The sequence below is a fragment of the Rhinoraja longicauda genome, chromosome 17 (genome assembly GCF_053455715.1).
Source record: "Rhinoraja longicauda isolate Sanriku21f chromosome 17, sRhiLon1.1, whole genome shotgun sequence".
Taxonomy (NCBI): Eukaryota; Metazoa; Chordata; class Chondrichthyes; order Rajiformes; family Arhynchobatidae; genus Rhinoraja; species Rhinoraja longicauda.
The window spans coordinates 13,677,966-13,702,394 of record NC_135969.1 but is presented as its reverse complement, the minus strand read 5'-3'; the positions used below and the strand labels follow the sequence as shown (position 1 = coordinate 13,702,394).

Sequence of the window (24,429 nt, the reverse complement as noted above, 5' to 3'; positions counted from 1 at the left end):
GAGTAGAATTAGGCCATTCGGCCCACTCTGCCATTCAATCATGGCTGATCTCTGCCTCCGAATCCCATTTTCCTACCTTCTCCCCATATCCCTTGACACCCGTTCTAATCAAGAATATGTCTATCTCTGCCATAAAAATATCCACTGACGGCCTCCACATCCCTCGGTGACAATGAGTTCCACAGATTAACTACCCTCTGACCAAAGAAGTTCCTTCTCACCTCCCTTCTAAAAGAGCACTCTTTAATTCTCAGGCTATGACCTCTGGTCCTAGACTCTCCCACATCCTTTCCACATCCACTCTTATCTATGCCTTTCATTATTCTGTAAATTTCAATGAGGTCCCCCCTCAACCTAAACTCCAGCGAGTATAGGCCCAGTGCTGTCAAACGCTCATCATATGCTAGCCCACTCATTCCTGGAGTCATTCTTGTAAACCTTGACCATGGCTGGAAGATTGTGCACAGTTCTGGTCTTCATGCCTAAGGAAAGATATACTTGGCTTGGAGAGAATGTAGTCTAGTTTTAGTTTAGTTTAGTTTTTAAAATACAGCGCGGAAACAGGCCCTTTGGCCTAACGAGTCCGCGCCGACCAGTGATCCCCGTACATTAGCACTATCCCACACGCACTAGGGACCATTTACAATGTTACCAAGCCAATTAACCAACAAACCTGTACGTCTTTGGAGTGTGGGAGGAAACTGGAGCACCCGGAGAAAACCCACGCAGGTCACGGGGAGAATGTACAAACTCCGTACATACAGCACCCTTAATCAGGATCGAACCCAGGCCTCTGGCGCTGTAAGGCAGCAACTCTACCGCTGCTCCACCATGCTGCTCTCTGACCTAGATTCACTAGATTGATTCCTGGATGAGGAAGATGTCTCTTGGTGAGACAGAGACAGATGTTTGGAAGAAAGAGAGATCGTTGATACACAGGATTCTGAGAGGGATCACCAGGGATAGATGCCAAGAGGTTGCATCCATAGGACTAGGGTACTGCTTCACGATAAGGATTAGCCATTTGGGACTAAAATCAGTGGAAATTTCTTTATTTCCAAAAGCTAGTGAAATTTGAGATTCTCAACCACAACCAGAGAGTTTCGGATGCTTGGTGAATGGGGAAGTATGGGCCACACAACGACGCAGCAGAAGAACTGCTGCCTCACAGCGCCAGAGACCCCAGTTCAATCCTGTCCTCGGGTGCTCTCCGTGCGGAGTTTGTACATTGTCCCTGTGACTGCGTGGGTTTTCACCGGGTGCTCTGGTTCCCTCTCACATTCTAAAGACTTGCAGGTTTATAGGTTCATTGGCTTCTGTAAAATGTCCCTGGTGTGTGTGTCAGATGCAAGTGTACGGGTGATCGATGGTCGATGTGGACTCAGTTGGCCAAAGGTCATGCTTCCACACAGTAACTCTAAACTAAACTTCAGGGCAATGACCATTATATCCCGAGATAGCAGGGGAATACAGGGCTCAGATGGGAAGGTAAAGATTGGCTTCACATGTCCTTGTACTCACCCTTGCCGTTGCTTGACAGAATTATTCACCAGGATGGTTATTCCCGGGAGGAATGTCTGGAGTTCATCAGCATTATCTACAGCAACATCCTGCAGTCGATACTGGCCATCGTGAAGGCCATGACTACTCTGAGCATCGGCTACGGAGACAGCGGCAGACAGGTGAGTGGAGACAGTGGCAGACATGGTAGTGGAGACGGTGGCAGACAGGTTAGTGGAGTTAGCGGCAGACAGGTGAGTGGAGACAGTGGCAGACAGGTGAGTGGAGACAGTGGCAGGCAGGTGAGTGGAGACAGCAGCAGACAGGTGAGTGGAGACAGTGGCAGACAGGTGAGTGGAGACAGTGGCAGACATGGTAGTGGAGATGGTGGCAGACAGGTGAGTGGAGTTAGTGGCAGACAGGTGAGTGGAGACAGCAGCAGACAGGTGAGTGGAGACAGTGGCAGACAGGGTAGTGGAGACAGAGGAGGTAGTTGGGGCAGGTACTATCATTACATTTAAGGGACATTTGGGCAGGTACATGGATAGGACAGGTTTAGTGGGATATGGGCCAAGCACGGGCAGGTGGGACGAGTTTAGATGGGACCATGTTGGCTGGTGTGGGCTAGTTGGGTCGAGCGGCCTGTTCCATGCTGTAGACTCCGTGCCCCTAGGACTCATGTTGCGATTACTGGGAGTGACCGTTTTTTAAATTTCTAGATGTCCTCAGCTACTTGACTTTAAATTCCCCAAGGTGGGAATTGAACTCACGTCCGAGGATAACAGTGCAAAACTCTGGCAGTTGGTAGAGTAATTCAACCACTGCTCTACCATTCCCCATTACTCATAGTCTAATGAACCTTGGGGGTTGTCCACCCTAATGGTGTGGGTGTTGGGTCAGTAAAGGCGGACAGATGCTGGGCCATGGGAGGAGTATGGGGAAATGGTGCAGTGAGCTGCTTTTCACAATAGAGCAGATTATAACGGTTGTGTAAGGAGGAACTGCAGATGCTGGTTTACACCCTAGATAGACACAAAATGCTGGAGTAACTCAGCGGGTCCTCAACACCTCTGGAGAAAAGGAATAGTTTGAAGAAGGGTCTCGACCCAGAATATTACCTCTTCATTTTCTCCAGGGATGCTGCCTGACCCGATGAGTTACTCCATTATTCCATGTCTATCTTCAGATTAGATCAATTGCTCGACTGCAATAGGCAGCATCCCTAGTCCTTTGTCAGAGACGATTACCTAAGGGTTCACGTGCAGCCAACTCTTGTAACTCTCTCTCTCTCTCTCTCTCTCTCTCTCTGTCTCTCTCTCTCTCTCTCTCTCTCTCTCTCTCTCTCTCTCTCTCTCTCTCTCTCTCTCTCTCTCTCTCTCTCTCTCTCTCTCTCTCTCTCTCTCTCTCTCTCTCTCTCTGTCTCTCTCTCTCTCTCTCTCTCTCTCTCTCTATCTCTCCCCCACTCTCTCTCGGCAGGACGACTCACGCAAGCTGATACATCTCGCGGACACCCTTGAGGAGGGCTCCATGCCGAAGGAACTGTTCGACATCATCAGCCGCCTCTGGAAGGACTCCGGGATCCAAGTCTGCTTTGATCGGGCCTCAGAGTACCAGCTGAACGACTCTGCTGGATAGTAGGTGGCTTCCTCTCTGTCTCATCGGGGCAATGGGTCTGAACGTCAGAAGAACCAACTTGACCTGTCATTGGAATAGAACAGTGGATTCAAAACAGTTTAGCTTTAGTTTAGAGATGCATCTCTTATCCCATTGTTGCCAATTGTGCCTTCATTAGCCCACATATTTCCTGGCTTTCCTTTCCTAGATACTCTATGTTCCACCATCATCTTCTTTTCAATCTGCCTTGGTCAAAACCCCACCCCTATAACTGGGTGTTTAGATCAGTATAGTTTAGAGGTAAAGTGTGCAAATAGGTCCTTGAGTTAGATAGAGCTCTAGTGCTAGCGGAGAGTTAGATAGAGCTCTAGGGGCTAGCGGAGAGTTAGATAGAGCTCTAGGGGCTAGCGGAGAGTTAGATAGAGCTCTGGGGGCTAGCGGAAAGTTAGATAGAGTTCTAGGGGCAATCGGAATCAGGGGATATGGGTAGAAGGCAGGCACGGGTTACTGATTGTGGATGATCAGCCATGATCACAATGAATGGCGGTGCTGGCTCGAAGGCCCAAATGGCCTCCTCCTGCACCTACTTTCTATGATTCTATGTTTATTCGTCCCACCGAGTCCGCACCGACCAGCATTCACCCCGTACACTAGTTCTATCCAACACACTGGGGATATTTTACAGAAGCCATGTAACCGACAAACCTGCATGTCTTTGGAGCGTGAGACGAAACCTGAGCCGCCGGGAAAAACCCACACAGGTCACAGGGAGAACATGCAAACTCCATATAGACAGCACCCGAGGCCAGAATCAAATGTGCAACTGTAAGGTAGCAAATCTACTGCTGCGCCACTGTGCGGCCAATTTAGGTTTAGGTTTATTATTGCCAATGTACTGAGTGAGGTACAGTGATTGATAGCATTGATTTGCATGCTATCCAACAGATCAGGTAACCTCTACATCCGCCCCCTTCCCTTTTCTTCCCTTCCTTTCTCCTTCACTTCCCCCTTTCCACCCTCACACTCCCTCCCCCCTCCCTATGCCCCAGTTGATTTGTACCCATTTCTCCCCCCTCCTACATCCCTTCCTCTTGCTTCACACTTTGCAACTCTTCACCGCCTACCGCTGCATACCTTCCATCTGCCTATCACCCCCCCCCCCCCACATGTATCCACATATTAACTGCCATGCTTCCCTTCTTCCAGCTTTCTGCCCCACCCCCACCCCTCACAATCAGTCTAAAGAAGGGTCCTGACCTGAAACGTCACCAATCCCATATGTTCTCCAGAGATGCTGCTTGACGTGCTGAGTGACTCCAGCACTTTGGGTCCTTTTCAGATATACCATACATAGATACAATCAGTTCAAACTCAGGTACGATAAAGAGAGCAAAGGGGAAGATTCATGGTGCAGAACGTAGTTCTCAGCATTGTAGCACATCAGTTCCTTCGACAAAGTCCAATGTCCACAATGGGGTAGAGGTGAATCGAACAGTACCCTCGCTTAGAACACCAGAGTACCAGAAACCAGGAAAACCAGTCGTTAATTCCCATGGGCACACAAAGTTTTCCTCTGAAAATCACCTCCACTCCCAAAGTTATTGGCCATTTAAGTGTTTTGAATATGCAAGTTGCTGCATATTTTTGGACATTGTGGTGCAATTTTTAGTCATGACTTTGTCCTTTATAGCTCAATGGCACCATCTCCTGGCGACAACTAGTATCACAACATCAAAGCATATCTTATCGAAGATAGACACAAAATTCTGGTGTAACTCAGTGGGACAGGCAGCATCTCTGGAGAGAAGGAATGGGTGACGTTTTGGGTCGAGACCCTTCTTCAGACTCTATATAATGTCATCTGAAAAGACCTGCGCACAGCACCTTACTTTAGAGATACAGAGCAGAAACAGGTTTCTTGGCCCACCGAATCCGCACAGACCAATGATCACCCCTTACACGAACACTATCCTACACTCTAAATTATACATTGTCACAGGAAGAACGTACAAACTCCGCACAGACAGCACCCATAGTGGCAATCGAACCCGGGTCTCTGGCGCTGTAAGGCTCTGCTGCTGCACCACCGTGCACAACCCAGAAGTTGTTACAAAGTGCTCTGCGATTATGTACTTTTCAAAATGCAATTAGTGTTGTGATATAGGAAACATGGCAGCCAAACCATTCACAGCAAGCAGCCACAGACAACAATGCATCGCAGTCTAACAGCCTAATGATAATCATAGAACTGCAAATGCTGGAAACACGAAACAAAAAGAGAATGAGCTGGAAACACTCAGCAGATCTGGCAGCATCTGTGGAAAGGGAAACCAAAACAACATTTCAGGTTGAAGATACATCTTCAGAGCAGAATTTCAGCATCTACAGTTTTTGTGAGTTTTCTTAAAACCAAGGCAGTTTTGATATGCAGCAAGTAGAATAAATCAAACTGCACAGGTGATGTTTCATAGACTCCAACGGGGGTGAATGAATCCATTTTAATGGTGTTAGTGGAGAGGAACGTCAGCCAAAACACCAAGTGATCTCCAGATCTTCTCAAATGATGCAGAGATCTGTAACCTTCAATTGAGGAGCATCCAACCATTGAGCACACCATTTCTTCACACCAGTGGCAGGTTTTGGCCAAGATTACATGGCCAATCTGACATCCCCTATCCTCTGGCACTGCGTTAGGGGCCAATATGACACTTTGGTAATAGAACCCAAATATATTAAGCTTCAGACTTTTATAAAGAAGAGGAATTAATCAGATTCCTCATCCCTCCTCCTTCAAAATATTTCACAGGGTGTCAGAAATACACAGGAGGTCAGGCAGCATCTGTGGAGAAAGAAGCGGGTTAATATAACAGTTCTTTGGGTATGTTATCAAATCTTGGCAAGTTCAGAGATAAAGCTTTAAATTATAGATAGAGAGAAAGATTCAGAGAGAATAAAAGGGCAGAACTGTAATAGGGGAAGGAGAAGTGGTTGAATTGACAACATGATGGTCAATGTAGGAGGATATGGCTCAAGAGGAGATGTAATTAGAAATAGAGACGAGAAACTGATCAAAAACATTGGATCAGGAAGGCAGAACATGTCACGTCAGATACGAGTGCAGTTTTGATGAGCTTTGTTGGGACTGAGGAAAAAGATCATGCTCATAAGTTCTGAGCAAATTAGGCCATTCGGCCCATCAAGTCGACTCTGCCATTCAATCATGGCTGATCTATCATGGTAGATCAGAGTGGGCTGGAGAATTAAAGAAGTGAAACTGAGGATCGCTCTTGCAGACTGAAGAGAAGTATGCTGCAAACCCATCTGTGATTGTTGTCCTCCAGTTTAGTGGAGAATGAGCTGAGAGTAACTCACTGAACAGAAAGGACAAGTGGGTCACTGGAACACCCAGGGAGAGTGTAGAGTAGGAAGGGAATCGCCAAGTACTGCTTTGTCTTATGTGCAGAAACATTGACAGGTAACCAACCCGATGGTCGTTCACTGAGTTCTCATCCATTGCTTTTCATTTGACTGCTTCAGTTACCTCAACGACCTGGATCGCCTTGTCCTGCCAGGCTACCTCCCCACCGAGCAGGACGTGCTGCGCTCACGAGTGAAGACCACTGGCATCATTGAGACCCAGTTCGGATTGAAAGATCTCAACTTCAGGTACTGGTAGCGGGTTATCAAGGGGCCACCAGGTGCACATCCAACCCTCACAGGGTCAGTCTACCAGCAGGGGGAGTCGTAGAGTCACACAGCGTGCAAACAGCCCCTTTGGCCAACTTGTCCACGCCGGCCAACATGTCCCATCTACACCGGTCCCACCTGCCTGTGTTTGCCCCACATCCCTCTAAATCTTTCCTGTCCATGTACCTGTCAATAGACAACAGACAATAGGTGCAGGAGTAGGCCATTCGGCCCTTCGATCCAACACCACCATTCAATGTGATCATGGCTGATCATTCTCAATCAGTACCCCGTTCCTGCCCTCTCCCCATACCCCCTGACTCCGCTATCATTAAGAGCTCTATCTAGCTCTCTCTTGAAAGTCCAGATGTTGCTTAAACATTGCAATAGTACCTCTCTCCGCTCCTCCTCTGGCTGTTTGTTCCATATACCCGCCACCCTTGGTATGAAAAAGTGACCCCTCGGGTTCCTGTTAAATCTTTCCCCCCCTTGACTTTAAACCTATGTCTTCCGGTTCTCGATTCTCCTACCCTGGACAAGAAGACTCTATTCGTTGGATGCTAGAGGACGATCATACAGAGGTGTACAAAATCATGAGAGGAATAGATTGGATAAATGCACAGAGTCTTTTGTCCAGACTCCAGAGTCCTAGCCTGCTCAACCTCTACCTATAACTCAGGCCCTCGAGCCCTAGCGACATCCTCATAGATCCTGTGAACCACATCTAGTTGTCCTTCATCCCCCTTCCTCTCCCTCCCCAGGATGTTTGACGTTGGGGGACAACGTTCCGAGCGTAAGAAATGGATCCACTGCTTCGAAGGGGTCACGTGCATCATCTTCATCGGTGCGCTCAGTGCCTACGACATGGTCTTGGTGGAGGACGATGAAGTGGTAAGTGGGTGGGAAGACAGAAGGGGACCCTCACGCAACCCGACAACCACTGAGGGGAAGAGGAGGTGGAGATGGAGCCTTCTCCTCAAACACCAATGCCCGAACCATCCCTGCTCCAGTACCACTGCAGACTGTGGCAATGGGGGCGGCACGGTGGCGCAGCGGTAGAGTTGCTGCCTTACAGCGACAGAGACCCGAGTTCCAGCCTAACCACGGGTACTGTCTGAAAGGAGTCTGCATGTTCTCCCTGAGTCCACGCGGGTTTTCTCCGGGTGCTCCGGTTTCCTCCCACATTCCAAGGATGCAGGTTTGTAGGCTCTGTAAATTGTCCCTAATGTGTAGGGTAGAACTAGTGTGAACTGGTGAACGATGGTCGGCACGGGCTCAGTGGGCCGAAGGGCTGCTTCCATGCTGTATCTCTAAACTAAACTAAATCCCATCACCTCATAACGTCTGGGTTTACCAGGGCACACAAGAATTGACAGAATCCATACCACATCATCGCTACCTGCAGTACTTTAGGCACGAGATGGTGAGATAATGTTAGCCCCAGTAAACACTCAAGAGTCAAGAGTGTTTTAGTGTTATATGTCCCGAAACAGAACAATAAAATTCTTACTTGCAGAACAGATATAGCACAACAGATATGTAAACATAGGACACCGTAAACACGATAAACAATGCCAAAAGTAAGTTTGGTGTAAATATGTAAAAAAACAATTAAAAATAGTACACAAAGGCAGTGCCCCCCGAGTCTATGTAGTTCGGTGTTTAGTTGGAGGTTGTAGTGTTTAATGGCCTGATGGCTGTAGGGAAGAAGCTGCTTGCTCCTGAACCTGGACGTTACAGTTTTCAGGCTCCTGTACCTTCTTCCTGATGTCAGGATGCAATGAGAGCGTGGCCAGGCTGGTGTGGGTCTGTCACTGCCTTTTACAGGCAGCGACTCCTGTAGATTCCTTCGATGGTGCTTCTGGCAGAGGCATCAGTACAATGTGCCACCATTTACACTCCATACTTAGTGAGATCATTTAGGATGAGAAGGTTCTCATGATGAGAACACCATGATGAGGTGTTGGCTGGAATAGCCCCAGACAACACCGCTCCCGACACCCACCAACAACCCACAGCCCCTCCATCCCCAACATCACCATCCCAGTAAGCAATTCATTCACAAACTCAAACCATAAATAACATCTAACACAAAATACAGTTTTTTTACCACTGAAAATGAAGGCCACAGTTCTTGGAAATGTCACCAATGGCATCAAAGATTCAGATAATTGACCCAAGCAGCCTCTAGTATAACTGCCCGAAGTCTTGTAGGAGATCCAATTCCAAAAAAAATTTTAAATAAAAATTCAGTTCCACATTACTACCTACTCTTACAAAGGGGTCAACCTCCAAGGATATACTCATCTTGCCGCCCATTGTGCAATTATTGCCAACCATGACTACAGCTTTCCTCGAGCACTGCCACTGGAACTGCTTCTCTGCTGCCAGCTGGTAGAGCTGCCGCCTCACAGTACCAGAGTCCCAGGTTCGATCGTGACCTCGGGTGCTGTCTGTGCGGAGTTTGTACATTCTTCCTGTGTGGGCTTTGTACGGATGCTCTGGTTTCCTCCCACACTCCACAGACGTGCAGGTTTGTACATTAATTGCCTTCTGTATATTGTAGAGGTCTTTTCAATAGCAATAAGTTTTGTTTCTGCAGGCTAAAAATACTAAAGGTTGCATATTTAATTGTTTAATGGAGTACCATGGGCTTCTTTTCTAGTTGTGTTTTGCAATGGCATGTTTTTCCCCCAGTCTTTTCCTTTCACTGTCTTGTAGAAATTATGTGCAGTTTGTGTTATTTATGTGTAATTTATGTATAATTCACATTTTTGTGTGTTGTCTGAGGCTATCTGTCTATGACGATGCTGCAAGCAAAATTTTCATTGTACTTCACCGTACTTAGTATACAGCAATAAATTTGACTTGTCTTGGCATGACAACTAATGATTCGAAATTCAATGATCAATTATTATTTATCAATGGCAGAACCGCATGCATGAGAGCTTACATCTCTTCAACAGCATCTGTAACCATCGCTACTTCATTGCAACCTCCATTGTCCTCTTCCTCAACAAGAAGGACGTGTTCGAGATGAAGATCAAGAAGACCCATCTGAGCATCTGTTTCCCGGACTATGACGGTCAGTGCAAGCACTGTTGCAACTCCCTTTCTCGTGGCACCTTTTCTACAGTATTCCCACTAGGTTCCCACTAGGTCAGGGAACAACATGAAACCATAAGACATAGGAACAGATTTAGGCCATCCGATCCATCGAGTCTACTCTACTATCCAATCAAGGCAGATCTGTTTTTCCCTCTCAACCCCATTCTCCTGCCATCTCTGCCATCTATCGATCTCTGCTTTCAACATACCCAATGTCTTGGCCACCACAGCTGTATGTGGCAATGAATTCCACAGGTTCACCACCCTCTGGCTAAAGAAATTCCTCCTCTTGTCAATTCTAAAAGGCACGTCCTTTTATTCTGAGGCTATGCACTCCAGTTCTAGAATCTCCCATTACTGGGAACATACTTCCCACCATCTCCCTATCTAGCCTTTCTTTTTCCGGAGGTTTCAATGAGATCCCCCCCTCATCCTTCTAAACTCCAGTGCGTACAAGCCCAGAGCCTTTAAGGACTCCTCATACGTTAACCCAATCATCCCCAGAATCATTTTCGTAAACCTCTTCTGGAAGCTCTCCAATGGCAGCAAATCCTTCCTCAGATATGGCGATAAAAACGGCTCACAATATTCCAAATGTGGCCTCACCAGCGCTGTACAAAGCCTCAGCATTACATCCTTGCTTTTATACTCTAGTCCCCTCAAAATGAATGCTGGCTTGCATTTGCCTACCTTACTGCCAATTCAACCTACACACACCTAGGTTCAGCACTGACTGCAGATGAATTCATCCAAACTTTTACACTCCACCACAGTTATAACAATGGCACTGCATTTATTGTTAACAGAGCATCTGTAAGCTTTCCCGCTTGACCTGCTATCTTTATTTCACTAACAAAACATTTTGCTCAGCTGTTGGGAAAAAAACAATAGTCTACACCCATTTCCAGTCTATGAGAAATTACCTCCTTAAGTTTGCCAATGTTTCCTCTCTCACCTCTGAGTCAGAAGATGCAAGTGGTTTCAAAGCTTCGTCCAGAGATGAGTACTGAACCTAGACTGATGCACACAGCTGCCCTTTGAATGGGGTGTTTAACTGCTGCCTTGTCGCCCCTCTCAGCTGAACATTAAAGGTCCCACTGCAATGTCACGAGGGATGGGGAGTTATCCCCGGTGCTCCAGCAAGTGGCGCAGCGGTAGAGTCGCTGCCTTACAGCGCTTGCAGCGCCAGAGACCCGGGTTCAATCCCGACCACGGGTGCTGTCTGTACGGACTTTGTAGGTTCTCCTCATGACCGCGTGGGTTTTCTCCGAGATCTTCGGTTTCCTCCCACACTCCAAAGGCGTACTGGTTTGTAGGTTAATTGACTTAGTATAAATGTAAATTGTCCCGAGTGTGTGTAGGAATCGCTAGGTGGCGCGGACTCGGTGGGCCTGTTTCCGCGCTGTATCTCTAAACTGAACTAAAGTGTTTACAACTCCGCCAACATTATCCCAAGATCACAGTAGCATAATGGTAGAGCTCGAAGGTATTTATTCACAAAATGCTGGAGTAACTCAGCAGGTCAGGCAGCATCTCAGGAGAGAAGGAATGGGTGACGTTTCAGGTCGAGACCCTTCTTCAGACCCGAAACGTCACCCATTCCTTCTCTCCCGAGATGCTGCCTGACCTGCTGAGTTACTCCAGCATTTTGTGAATAAATACCTTCGATTTGTACCAGCATCTGCAGTTATTTTCTTACATAATGGTAGAGCTGCTACTTTAATTGAAATTGTAATTGTAACTTTACAGGACCAGAAACCCAAGTTTAATCCTGACCACGGGTGCTGTCTGTAAGGAGTTTGTACGTTCCCCCTGTGACCGGTGTGGGTTTTCTCCAGGTGCTCCGGTTTCCTCCTACACTCCAAACACGAACAGGTCTAAAGGTTAATTGACTTTGGTAAAATTGTAAATTGTCCCTAGTGTGTAGGATAGTGCTAGTTGGTATTAGTGTACAGGTGATCGCTGGTCAGCACGGACTCAGTGGACCAAAGGGCCTGTTTCCTTGCTGTATCTCTAAACTCTGAGGTCTAAAGATTATCTGGATATTAATGTTGATGGGATGATGCTGTGCACAATTTAGTTGCTGCATTGTCTATGGACACTGTGGCAGTAACTACACTTCAGAGGTTTTGCACTAAAGCCCTTTGGGATATCCTAAGCTTATAAAAGGTGAGTTACAATTGCAACCCTCTCTTTCTCCAATGCAAAGTTGTTGGCATATTTTACAATCAATATTTCCACTTTATCGTTTAGCTTAGAGATACAGAGTGGAAAAAGCCCCTACGGCCTGCCGAGTCCACGCCGACCAGAGATCCCCGCACACTAACACTGTCCTACACACTCGAGGGATCATTTACAAACTTACTGAAGCCAATTATCTTAGAAACCTGTCTGTCTTTGGAATGTAGGTTGAAACCGGAGCTCCCGGAGAAAACCCACACAGGTCACAGGGAGAACGTACAAACTCCTTACGGATAATACCCATAGTCAGGACCCGGGTCTCTGGCGCTGTAAGTCAGCAACACTACAGCTGCACTACCATGCCACCCTGGATTGTGTTGGTCAGGCTTGTGTTGGTCAGGCTTGGAGAAGTGTACGATGCAAGATCTTGACCTGAAACCTTGACCATCACTTTGTCTCCACAAATGCTGCTTGAACCGCTGAGTTCCTCAACAGTTTGCTTTAATTTCGGTCCAGTTATGTTCCTGGGCAGCGGCTAATCCCAAGATATTGCCAGTGTTGGCAATCCAGTTGGAGATGGTCCTGAGCTGTTTCCTGAATGTTGTCCTACATGATGCATGCACGGCAGGTTCATTATACAAGTTGTGAATGATAATTGTGAAATGATGCCACCAGATCTTGTGTCTTCAAAATGGAAGGATAATCCTTAATGATGCAACCAAATTATAGCTGGGCCCAGGATACAACAGGTCACAGGGTGATGTCCTCGACAAATACCCATGAACATCCAGGGCCATTGCCCTTTATTCCAACTGTTATTCCAATCCACAGAGAGTTCCCTCATGCCTCCCACTGAATTCCATTTTACTTGGCCTCCCACACAGGACAAAACTCAGGATCAGGATACAGTCATAGTGTCACACGGCATGGAAACAGACTTTTTGGCACAACTTGCACACGTCGACTAAGATGGAGTTGTGGAGGAAACCGGAGCTCCTGGATAAAAACCCACGTCGGTCACGGGGAGCACGTACAAACTCCATACAAACAGTGCCCGTAGTCAGGATCGAACATCGACACTGATCCCACCTGCCCACATTTGGCTGGCATCACCCTAAACCTTTCCTTTCCCTGTATCTGTCCAAATGTCTTTTAAATGTCGGTTTAGTACCTGCCTCAACAACCCCCTCTGGCAGCATGTTCCGTATGCCCATCGCCCAGCGTGTGAATAAGTTGCCCCTCTCACCTTAAACCAGAAAGGGTGAGGGCACCCATCAAATCAACTGAAGGTAAAGCTGAGACCATACATGGTACCCGGAGAAAACGCACGTGGTCACAGGGAGAACATACAAACACCCTGGGTTAGGATCGAACCTGGGTCTCTAACGTTGTAAGGCAGCAACTCTACTGCTGCACCACCCCAAGGGCTAAAGGGTCCATGCCAAAGAGTTGGGAATCCTTTGGATCTCGGAGCAAATCAGCTAATATTGCTCATCACCTTCTTTCAGAACCCGGGTCTCTGGCGCTGTAAGGCAGCTACTCTACCGCTGCGCCCTCTGTTGCTTGTGGATGAAATGACTTACCATTGAATTCGCAGCCCAGACTGCCCGTGGTCAAACAGAGAGCAAGATGAATCCATGTCCAAGGCAAAGCAGGAGCCATTTTCACCATTGAATCTCATTGGGTTCTTTTCCACCTTTTACAGGCAACAACTCATTGGAAGATGCTGGAAACTACATTAAACTCCAGTTCCTGGAATTAAACATGAGGAAAGGTGTGAAGGAGATCTACTCTCACATGACCTGTGCTACAGACACAGAGAACGTCAAGTTTGTGTTTGATGCAGTGACAGACATCATCATTAAGGAGAACCTGAAAGACTGTGGTCTGTTCTAAACAGATTCCAGCACTCCAAGGTATTGTTCAGAGCTGAATAATATTCAACTTTAAAGCTCTTGCCCCTACTTCCCAATGCATGGTCTCACTCCTTCCACTAATGCTAGCCCGATAACTGAGCTCCAGACATTACCTTTAGTATCAGGCAGTGACTAGTGGGGTGCCGCAAGGCTCAGTCCTGGGACCCCAGTTGTTTACAATCTATAGTAACGATTTAGACGAAGGAATTTAATGTAACATCTCCAAGTTTGCGGATGGCACAAGTTGGGTGCCACTGTGAGCTGTGAGGAGGATACTATGAGGCTGCAGGGTGACTTGGATAGGTTGGGTGAATGGGCTGATGCATTGTCGATAAATGTGAGGTTATAATAATAATAATAATAATAATAATATATTCCTTTATTCGTCCCACACCGGGGAAATTTACAGTGTTACAGCAGCAAAGTGGATAGCAAGAGATCAAGAGATCATTCATTATAAATAGAAGATGCATAAATTGTCATCCGTTTTCCATGTGTTCTTAGCTGTTATTGTTGACTCGTCTGCTGGGAGCAGTGCTGGTTGTGCAGTCTCACAGCAGCGGGAAGGAAGGACCTCCTATATCTCTCCGTCACGCACTTGGGGTGAAGGAGTCTGTCACTGAAGGATCTACTCAGTGCAGTGACAATGTCCTGCATGGGGTGGGAGTCGTTGTCCAGCAGCGATGTTAGCTTTGCCATCATCCTCCTCTCTCCCACCACTTTGGTGGCAAGAACAAGAAGGAAGATTAGTGCTGAATGGTGTCAAATTAGGAAAAGGGGAGGTGCACAGAGACCTAGGTGTTCTTGTACATCAGTCACTGAAAATAAGCATGCAGGTAAAGCAGGCAGTGAGGAAAGCAAATGGCATGTTGGCCTTCATCGCGAGAGGCTTTGAGTATGAGCAAGGAGGTCCTACTGCCGTTGTACAGGGCCCTGGTGAGACTGCACCTGGAGTATTGTGTGCATGTTTCTATGTATTACCTTTGGCAGAGTCTCCATCCAATACAGTCTTGGATGGAGAATGTGTTCACTGGAGTCCCCTCTTCCCCTCACTACCTCTTTCACTCCTTTTAAGTAGCCCTTTATATTCCCTTTTGACTCAAAGCCACCTATCGTGATACATCGTGAGGCTTATTTCAAAATGTTGATTTGCCCCCACTTCTGTAAAACACCACGTGAAAGATATTATGTAGATTCAAGTCATTATTATTTGTAATCTCATAGAGTCATACAGCGTGAAAACGTGCCCATGCCGACCAACATGGCCCATACACTGTACACATACAATGCCCTCCATAATGTTTGGGACAAAGACCCATCATTTATTTATTTGCCTCTGTACTCCACAATTTGAGATTTGTAATAGAAAAAAATCACATGTGGTTAAAGTGCACATTGTCAGATTTTAATAAAGTCCATTTTTACACATTTTGGTTTCACCAGGTAGAAATTACAGCAATGTTTATACATAGTCCCCCCATTTCAGGGCACCATAATGTTTGGGACACAGCAATGTCGTGTAAATGAATGTAGTCATGTTTAGTATTTTGTTGCATATCCTTAGCATGCAATGACTGCTTGAAGTCTGTGATTCATGGACATCACCAGTTGCTGGGTGTCTTCTCTGGTGATGCTCTGCCAGGCATATATTGCAGCCATCTTTAGCTTATGCTTGTTTTGGGGGCTAGTCACCTTCAGTTTTCTCTTCAGCATATAAAAGGCATGCTCAATTGGGTTCAGATCGGGTGATTGACTTGGCCACTCAAGAATAGACCATTTTTTAGCTTTGAAAAACTCCTTTGGTGCTTTAGCAGTATGTCTTGCTGTAGAATGAACCGCCGGCCAATGAGTTTTGAGGCATTTGTTTGAACTTGAGCAGATGGGATGTGTCTATACACTTCAGAATTCATTATGCTACGACCATCAGCAGTGGTATCATCAATGAGGATAGGTGAGCCTGTACATTCAGCAGCCATACATGCCCAGGTCATAACACCCCCACCACCGTGTTTCACTGATGATGTGGTATGCTTTGGATCTTGGGCAGTTCCTTCTCTCCTCCATACTTTGCTCTTGCCATCACTCTGATATAAGTTAATCTTCGTCTCATCTGTCCACAAGACCTTTTTGCAGAACAGTGGTTGCTCTTTTAAGTATTTCTTGGCAAACTGTAACCTGACCATCCTATTTTTGCGGCTAACCAGTGGTTTGCATCTTGCAGAGCAGCCTCTGTATTTCTGTTCATGAAGTCTTCTGCAGGCAGTGGTCATTGACAAATCCACACCTGAAGAGTGTCGGACAGGTGTTCTATATCATAGAGAGAATTCTTGTCCCCAGCTGTGGAGGTCTTCCTTGGACTGCCAGTCCCTTTGCGATTAGTAAACTCACCAGTGCTCTCTTTCTTCTTAATGATGTTCCAAACAGTTAATTTTGGTAAGCCTAAGGTTTGACTGATGTCTCTCACAGTTTTATTCTTGTTTCTCAGTCTCATAATGGCGTCTTTGACTTTCATTGGCACAACTTTGGTCCTCATGTTGATAAACAGCAATAGACGTTTCCAAAGGTGATGGAAAGATTGGAGGCAAGACTAGGTGCTGAGAGCTCTCTTATACCTGCATTAAGGAGGCATTTAAACACACTTGAGCAATTACAAACACCTGTGAAGCCAAGTGTCCCAAACATTATGGTGCCCTGAAATGGGGGGACTATGTATAAACACAGCTGTAATTTCTACATGGAGAAACCAAAATGTATAAAAATGGCCTTTAATAAAATCTGACAATATGCACTTTAACCACATGTGATTTTTTTTCTATTACAAATCTCAAATTGTGGAGTACAGAGGCAAATAAATAAATGATGGGTCTTTGTCCCAAACATTATGGAGGGCACTGTACAACCGTAGACTAGTCCCACCTGCCCATGCTTGGCCCATGGCCCTCTAAACCTATCCTATCCTTGTCCAAATGTCTGTTAAACGTTATGATAGTACTTGCCTCAACTACCTCCTCCGGCAGCTCGTTCCATATACCCACCACCCTTTGAGTAAAAATAAGTTACCTCTCCGGTTCCTTTTATATCTTTCTGCCCTCACCTTAAACCCATGTCCTCTGGTTCTCGATTCCCCTACTCTGGGCAAAACACTGTGCATTTACCCTATCTAGTCAAGTCAAGAATGCTTTATTGTCAAATGTCCCAAAATGAAACAATGAAATTCTTACTTGCAACATCACAACAGATATGTAAACATAACACTCTGTCAAATTGATTCCTCTGATTGTGAACGATCAGCCATGATCACAATGAATGGCGGTGCTGGCTCGAAGGGCCGAATGGCCTCCTCCTGCACCTATTTTCTTTGTTTCTGTTTCTATGATCAATAATTTATTGTCGCATGCACTGAGCACAAAACCTTTCCCACTCACATCATTAATAAATATAAATATATTATCGGTCAATTGTCTTACAATTTGTTTTCTTTTCCCCCCCAGGAATTCCATGTTACTGCAAGGAAACAACCCATCAAGTTCACAGCAATTGAATCTCGGGGTTCCTAAACCTGGTTTGCAGAAAACATTTTCAGTCAATGCCTTGCCACAGGCACCAGTTACCACAAGGCCACAAGCAGTGACTGCCCATCCTAAGGACTGTTTGAAATTCACACAACGATAACATTTAATTCTCCAGCTTAGAACCCCAGCACTACTTCTAATCAAATTTTACTTCTTAAAATACCGGTGGAAAAAAACCCTATGAATCCATCTTATTTATAACCATGCTTTGGTGACCTGTCTTGGTCTTCTGTGAACTCAACAATTGTTTATCAAATGTAGCACTTTTCCTGTTAATTAATATTGACAAACTAGACAACTGTAATAAAATGTGCAGGTTAGTTCATGTTTGATAGGCTATTAATCCCACCTACGCAACAATATTGGGCACGATTTAATCCATCCCGTGAGACCTGTAGAGGACGCATATAGTGGAGCATGTCCATTGAAGATTGCAGTGAAGTGTAGCAGTGGTGGGGCGGGGGGGGGGGGGGGGGGGGGGGGGGGCTTCTAGGAAATATTCTGTGGAGCTTAAACTATGTTACAGTGCATCATGTCACCTATAGAGGGAGACCCCACAGGGATGGCTCAGTTCAGTTGTTGTAGTGAATCGTAATGGTCTGTAGAGGGGGTCAGAGAGCAGGAGCAAGTCAGTTCCTGCTGTAGAACTAGAACACTTCTAGAGGGTCCACTCATAAGAAACCTGCAGCTTGGTCTATCCCATTAAGTAATCGGGATTAAAATGGCTCCAGTCGTGTGCTGAGAAAGATTTAATGTAAACTCAATAAAAGGCCAGCAAAAATACCCAAACCACTGTGGAATTATCATTTGTACCAGCAATTAACACCCACTTTTGGATGGCGTCCATGCATTGCGTAGAAACAACAAGAGGCTGGTGTATCAAAAAAGGACACAAAGTGTTGGAGTAACTCAGCGGGTCAGGCATCATCTCTGGAGAACATGGTTAGGTGATGTTTCGGGTCAGGGACCTTTTCCAGACTCAGAGTCTGAAGAAGGGTGCCATGCATAATGTAGAATAAACCCTATTTATAACAGACCATAGTGGTGTAACGCACCGACAGAATGGCGTCCGTTTATGCCGATTGTCCTCTATAACCGAGTAAGTAGTAGAAACAAATAACTGCAGATGCTAGTTAATACACAAAAGGGCACAAGTGCTGGAGTAACACAGCAAGTCAGGCAGCATCTCTGGAGATCATGGTTAGGTGACGTTTCGGGTCAAGACCCTTCTTCAGCGTCTCGGTTTGGAACGGGGCTTGGAATTCTGGTGGATTGACGGCCCTGGCCTGCTGGCAGTCAGGGAGAGGTGAGGATCAGCAGTGTCGATGGTTGAGGCCTGTGGGTGGCCGGAGTGCAGGTAAAGGTTAGCGGCGGAGGTGGCAGACGCGGCCTGGAAGTGGCTGAGGAAGCTGTGTGGGCCGGTGGTGGCGGCAGTGGGTCCAGTCGGGAAGCTGCCGGGAAGACAGTGAGGACTGGGGGTGGGGTCGGCAGCCCAACCTGGCGGTGAAAGCCCGCTATAACCGAAATCCATTATCAATAATAATAATAATAATAATATATTTATTTTATATAGCGCCTTAACACATGCACAAAGCGCTTTACAAATACAATTAACATAGAAACAAACAGGCAAACAGACAAACTATCCTGACGGAAAAGCGGCGAATACTCAACGCCAGCGTCCTCTCACGTCAGGGTCCGGCAGTAGACATTAAAGAACACAAGACACACAGATACAATTTTTTACACAAAACAGCCATCACAGTGATTGCTCTAGGCACATCCTCACTGTGATGGAAGGCAAAGTCTTATCTCCTCCTCATTCTTCTCCCGTGGCGCCACGAGGTGATCGAGGCTCCCAACCCCTTGAAGCCCCCACCGGGCGATGGAAAGTCCCAATAGGTCGGTAAAAATGGGAGCTAACTGTATTTGATTTATACATTGAGGAAAGACATTTACAAACATTGACTCTTGTGGCACCTAACTGACTTTTGGTGAAGAACGTCTCTTTGGATTCACTCGTCCACTCACTGTGGCGGCACAGTGGCACAGCAGTAGTGTTTCTGCCTTAGAGAGCCAGAGACTCGGATTTAATCCTAACCTCGGGTGCTGTCTGTACAGAGTTTGCACGTTCTCCCTGTGACAGCGTGGGTTTTCTCTGGGTGCTCCGGTTTCCACCCACATTCCAAAGACGTACAGGTGTGTGGGTTAATTGGCTTCTGTAAATTGCCCCCAGAGGGTTGGAAAGAACTAGTGTAAGGAGGAAAATACCCATTGTGGGTACGGACTCGGAGGGCTGAAGGGCCTGTTTCCAGGCTGTATCTCGAAATTAAACTAGACTGAAAATCTAGTCAAATGGCTGGGTTTCCCCGTCACAAATGACTGAGCTGATCGTAAGAACTCCAAGTTTTGGGGGGAGCTTATTAGTTACATTTTTGACCAGAGGACGTTTCTAAATAAGTCACATTGGTGAGCAATTGTGGGATAAAGATTTTCTACCGAATCCTCTATTTCGTGTTGACTTACTTTTCGAAGAGGAATTCACCTGGGGTTGAATACACTGCTCTCATTGCTGCTTCGAGAGGAAGTGACTTTCTCGCTAGCATGACTAATACAGGATGCCCAAACCCATGGTGGAGGAACTGGCTCTAAATATAGACACACTGTATTTGTGAAGGGGAAGAATGAATACAGTAACCTTGACCATTTAAAACATGCTGGTTATTCCAACATGTCCGCACTGCACACAAGAGCTGTTCACACGTGTATGACTCCAAAAATCTTATGCCCAGTTCAATATTTACCCCAGGAATGCTGGAGGTTGTGGATGCAAGGGAGTTACTAAGGGCTGTAAGACAAGATGTGCTTTTATAGTAGCATAGTAGTTAAGCTGCTGGGCTTAGATTGCAGAGACTTGGTTATTAATGTGAAGACACAAGTTTAAACACCACAACCTTGACAGCAGAGGAGATTTGATGGGTGGGTGGTTGGTTAGTCGGTTAGTTAGTTAGTTAGTTGGTTAGATTGGTTGGTTGATTGCATTGGTTTGTGATTGGATTGGATTGGATTGATTGAAAGGTACAGCACAGAAACAGGCCCTTCGGCCCACCAAGTCCACGTGGACCATCGAGCACCATTCACACTCATTCTATGTTATCCTACTTTTGGATCCACTCCCTACAAACTGAGGGCAATTTACAGAGTCCAATTAACCTACAAAACTGCACCTCTTTGGGAAGCAGGAGGGCACCGGGGCACCTGAATGAAACCAATGTACACACAAGGAGCACATGCAAACTCCACACTGAGAGCATCCAAAGTCAGGATCACACCTGGGTCTCGGCTGCTGAGAGAAAAATAATTCAAGCAATTAAATAAATCTGTAGTGAAAGACTGGACCATGAAACGACTAGATTGTCCTTAACAAACTCGTCAGGTTCACTAGTACTCTCCAGGGATGGAAATCTGCTGTTCATTCCCTGATTTACCTACAGGCCCAATGCACCACTATGTTCAGAGGTCAGTGGGGATAGATAATAAATACTGGCCAGCCCAGTGGTGGCTTCATCCCATAAATCGCTGAGATCCTGTAGTACATCTAAATGTACACATCCGCCAAACAAAAAACATCTTGGAATGATTCAAAGCATCACCAATTTTAGGGATCTTCAAAAGAGTTATCCAAACTAAACTTTGTCCTGCAAGAATTTATAAATAGTTGTTTATATTAATGCCCGAATGGTTAAATTTGCACCCAAAAGCATCTTGAAGGATCAAGACGTCATAGCGTTTGGGGAGGGCAAATAATGATATGTTAACTATAACAAAGATATGTTTTCGCATGGAGGGTGGTGGGTCTATGGAACAACCTTCCAGAAGAGGTAGCTGAGGAAGCTGCTAAAACAACATTTAAAATACAATTGGGCGGTACAAGGTTTAGAGGATATATATGGGCCAAACTGGGCAGGTGGGACTAGTGTAGATAGGGCATCTTGGCCAGCATGGGCAAGTTGGGCCGAAGAGCCTATATCTGTGCTGTATGCCTATGACGCAGGAAGCATTCAGGGAACGACATTGATGTGAAAGCTTCAAGGTTAACGATGGGTAAAATTGATGGAAATGAGTAGGAGCACACTTCTGAAGCTTGAACTGGTATCAGAACTGTTTGAGGTTTCCCTTCATCCAAATCATAAAAAAACTCATTCATGCTTAACTTCTGTTTCTTGGAAGTCAGCTAATCTCTGATCCAATATGTTACTTCCCACACAGTTAGCTTTCCTTTAATGCAAAATCCTTTGATGCAGTAGCTCTACAAATGTTCTTGCAAATGCAGGTATATTAAATCGACCAGTATCCCTTCATCCACAGCACATGTTACCTCTTCAAAGAACTCCAACAGATGGTTCAACATGATTTTCCTTCCACACCATTGTGCTGCTTTGCTTGAATTTATTCGAAGTACTGTGCTATAACATCTTTGCTTATAGCTTCCGACGTCACATGTGAAGATGTCAGCCCTGCACCTTCCTGCTTTCCATCTCCCTCCTTTTTGAATGGAAGAGTTGTCTTTACTAGTTTCCAATCTACTGCAACCCTGCCCAAAATGAGGACATTGTAGGAAATTGAATCACATCATCTTACTGGCAAACCTCTTCTTTTAAGACTGAGGTCCATCAGGATCATGAAGTCAGGCATCAGCTTCAATAATTTGCTCAAAGCCCTACGCATGGTGATCGTGGAGATGTAAGAGATTGTAGATACTGGAAACTTGAGCAAAAAGCAAAAACAGTTTGCTGGAGGAACTCAGTGAGTCAGGCAGCATTTGTGGAGAGAAGATAGACAAAATTGCATTTCAAGTCGGGACCCTTATTCAGATTATAAGACCAAAAGACATGGGAACAGAAGTAGGCCATTCAGCACATCGAGTCTGTACTGCCATTCTATCATAGCTGATCTATTTTTCCCTCTCAACACCCTTCTCACCGCACCCGACTAATCAAGAACCGATCTATCTTTGCCTTCAAAATACCCAATGACGTGGCATCCACAGCCATCTGTGGCAATGAATTCCACAGATTCACCTCCCTCTGAGTAAAGAAATTCTTCCTCATCTACATTTTGAAGGTAGTCCTTTTATTCTGAGGTTGTCCCCTCTGGTTCTAGATCTCCCATAACTGAAAACATCCTTTCCACCTACATACTGCCCAGGCTTCCAGGCCTTTCACTATTTGGTAAGTTTCAATGAGATCCTCCCTTATCCTTTTAAACTCCAGCGAGTGCACTGGATCTCTAAAACTAATACACAGGTGGAAGAGTGGTAAAGATTTAAGGAGGGAATGCTGGGATTTAGGGAATGGCAGCAATGGCAAATCAGTAAAAAATGGAGATACACGAGGTTAGAATTACTGAAAGAATTACTAATACGCTGTATCTCTAAACTAAACTAAAAACTAAACAATAGGAAGTCATGGAAGAGGGAATGCAGCAAAGGGTCATTGGACTTTGTCCAGGATGATGGGTTTGTTACAGGAGAAGAGGTTGAGTAAGGCAGGCTGTATGTTGTAGGGGTTAGAACCATGAGAGGTGACCTCAATAAGACAGATAAAATACAGGGCTTGAAGGCATAGCTGCCAACAGGATGTTTCCTTGTCTAAGTAGGACACGCTCCAAATATGGGGTAGGTAGCTTCGGACTGAAATGAGGAAACATATTTTTCAGTCAGAGGATCTTTGCAAGTCTACACTCCAGAGGGTGGTAAAGACTCAAGTTATTGCTGGCATTCAAAACAGAGTTTGATATATTTCTGGGTACGAGAGGAATCAAGAGCCAGGGAACGTGGCAGGAAGACAAGATTGACCATGGTCTTGTTGAACAGTGGAGCAGGCGAGTGGAACCGAGCAATCTCCTCCTATTTTGTTTTATGTTCAGACTTAACAAGAGTTATGAGAGCATAAGACATAGGAGCAGAATTAGGCCATTTGGCCCATCGAGTATGCTCCGCAATTCAATCATGGCTGATCTATTTTTCCCTTTCAACCCCATTCTCCTGTCTTCTCACTGCAACCTTTGACTTCCTTACTAATCAAGAACCTATCAATCTCCGTTTTAAAAAAAACAAACAATGACTTGGCCTCCACAGCCGTCTGAGGCAATGAAGTTCACCACCCTCTGGCTAGAAACATTCCTCCTCTACCGCTCTACCACTGTTGGTTGGTGGGGACTGTTGGTTGGTGCAGATCCAGTGGGCTGAAAGACCACACTGTATCTCTAAACTAAAAACTAAACAATAAGAGGAATCATGTAAGAGGGCGTGCAGCAAAGGAGAAGAGGTTGAGTAAGGCAGGCTGTATGTTGTAGGCGTTAGAACAATGAGAGGTGACCTCAATAAGTCAAGTCAAGTCAAGTCAATTTATTTGTATAGCACATTTAAAAACAACCCACGTTGACCAAAGTGCTGCACATCTGACTAGGAAAAAAAGAAACATACAGTGGCAGGGCTTGGAGGCAGAGCTGCCAGCAGGATGTTTAGAGCAACTCTACCGCTGCACCACGGAGCTGCCCATTTATGTTATTTATTTTCTATCCAATCCTCCGGTCCACCTGGTGGGCAGCAAGAACCAACAATATCATTCTTGTTAAACACTAGCACACAAATTGGGAGCAGAAGACCATTTGGCTCCTCAGGTCTCCATCACCAATCAATAAGATCAAGTCTGATATGATTACCTCAACTCTGCAACCTGTCCACTTGTAGTAACATTGCACACTACTGCATATTAAGTATCTACCCACCTTTCCCATGTAAAATATCCAAAGACTATTCAAAGTCTATGGGCCGCACAGTGGCACAG

At 45.7% G+C, this 24,429-nt stretch overlaps 1 protein-coding gene across 1 annotated transcript in view; it reads left to right on the top strand.

Moving 5' to 3' along the window:
* gnat1 (guanine nucleotide binding protein (G protein), alpha transducing activity polypeptide 1) overlaps positions 1-18,029 on the top strand; it is a 65,726-nt gene extending 47,697 nt beyond the window's left edge. The window contains exons 3-9 of the mRNA XM_078414166.1: positions 1,541-1,682; positions 2,977-3,134; positions 6,652-6,780; positions 7,563-7,692; positions 9,733-9,886; positions 13,796-14,006; positions 17,498-18,029. Coding sequence (XP_078270292.1) covers positions 1,541-1,682; positions 2,977-3,134; positions 6,652-6,780; positions 7,563-7,692; positions 9,733-9,886; positions 13,796-13,986 — 904 coding nt within the window. The 3' untranslated portion in view covers positions 13,987-14,006; positions 17,498-18,029. The remainder of the gene's footprint in view (positions 1-1,540; positions 1,683-2,976; positions 3,135-6,651; positions 6,781-7,562; positions 7,693-9,732; positions 9,887-13,795; positions 14,007-17,497) is intronic.
* The last annotated feature ends 6,400 nt before the right edge of the window (positions 18,030-24,429 follow it).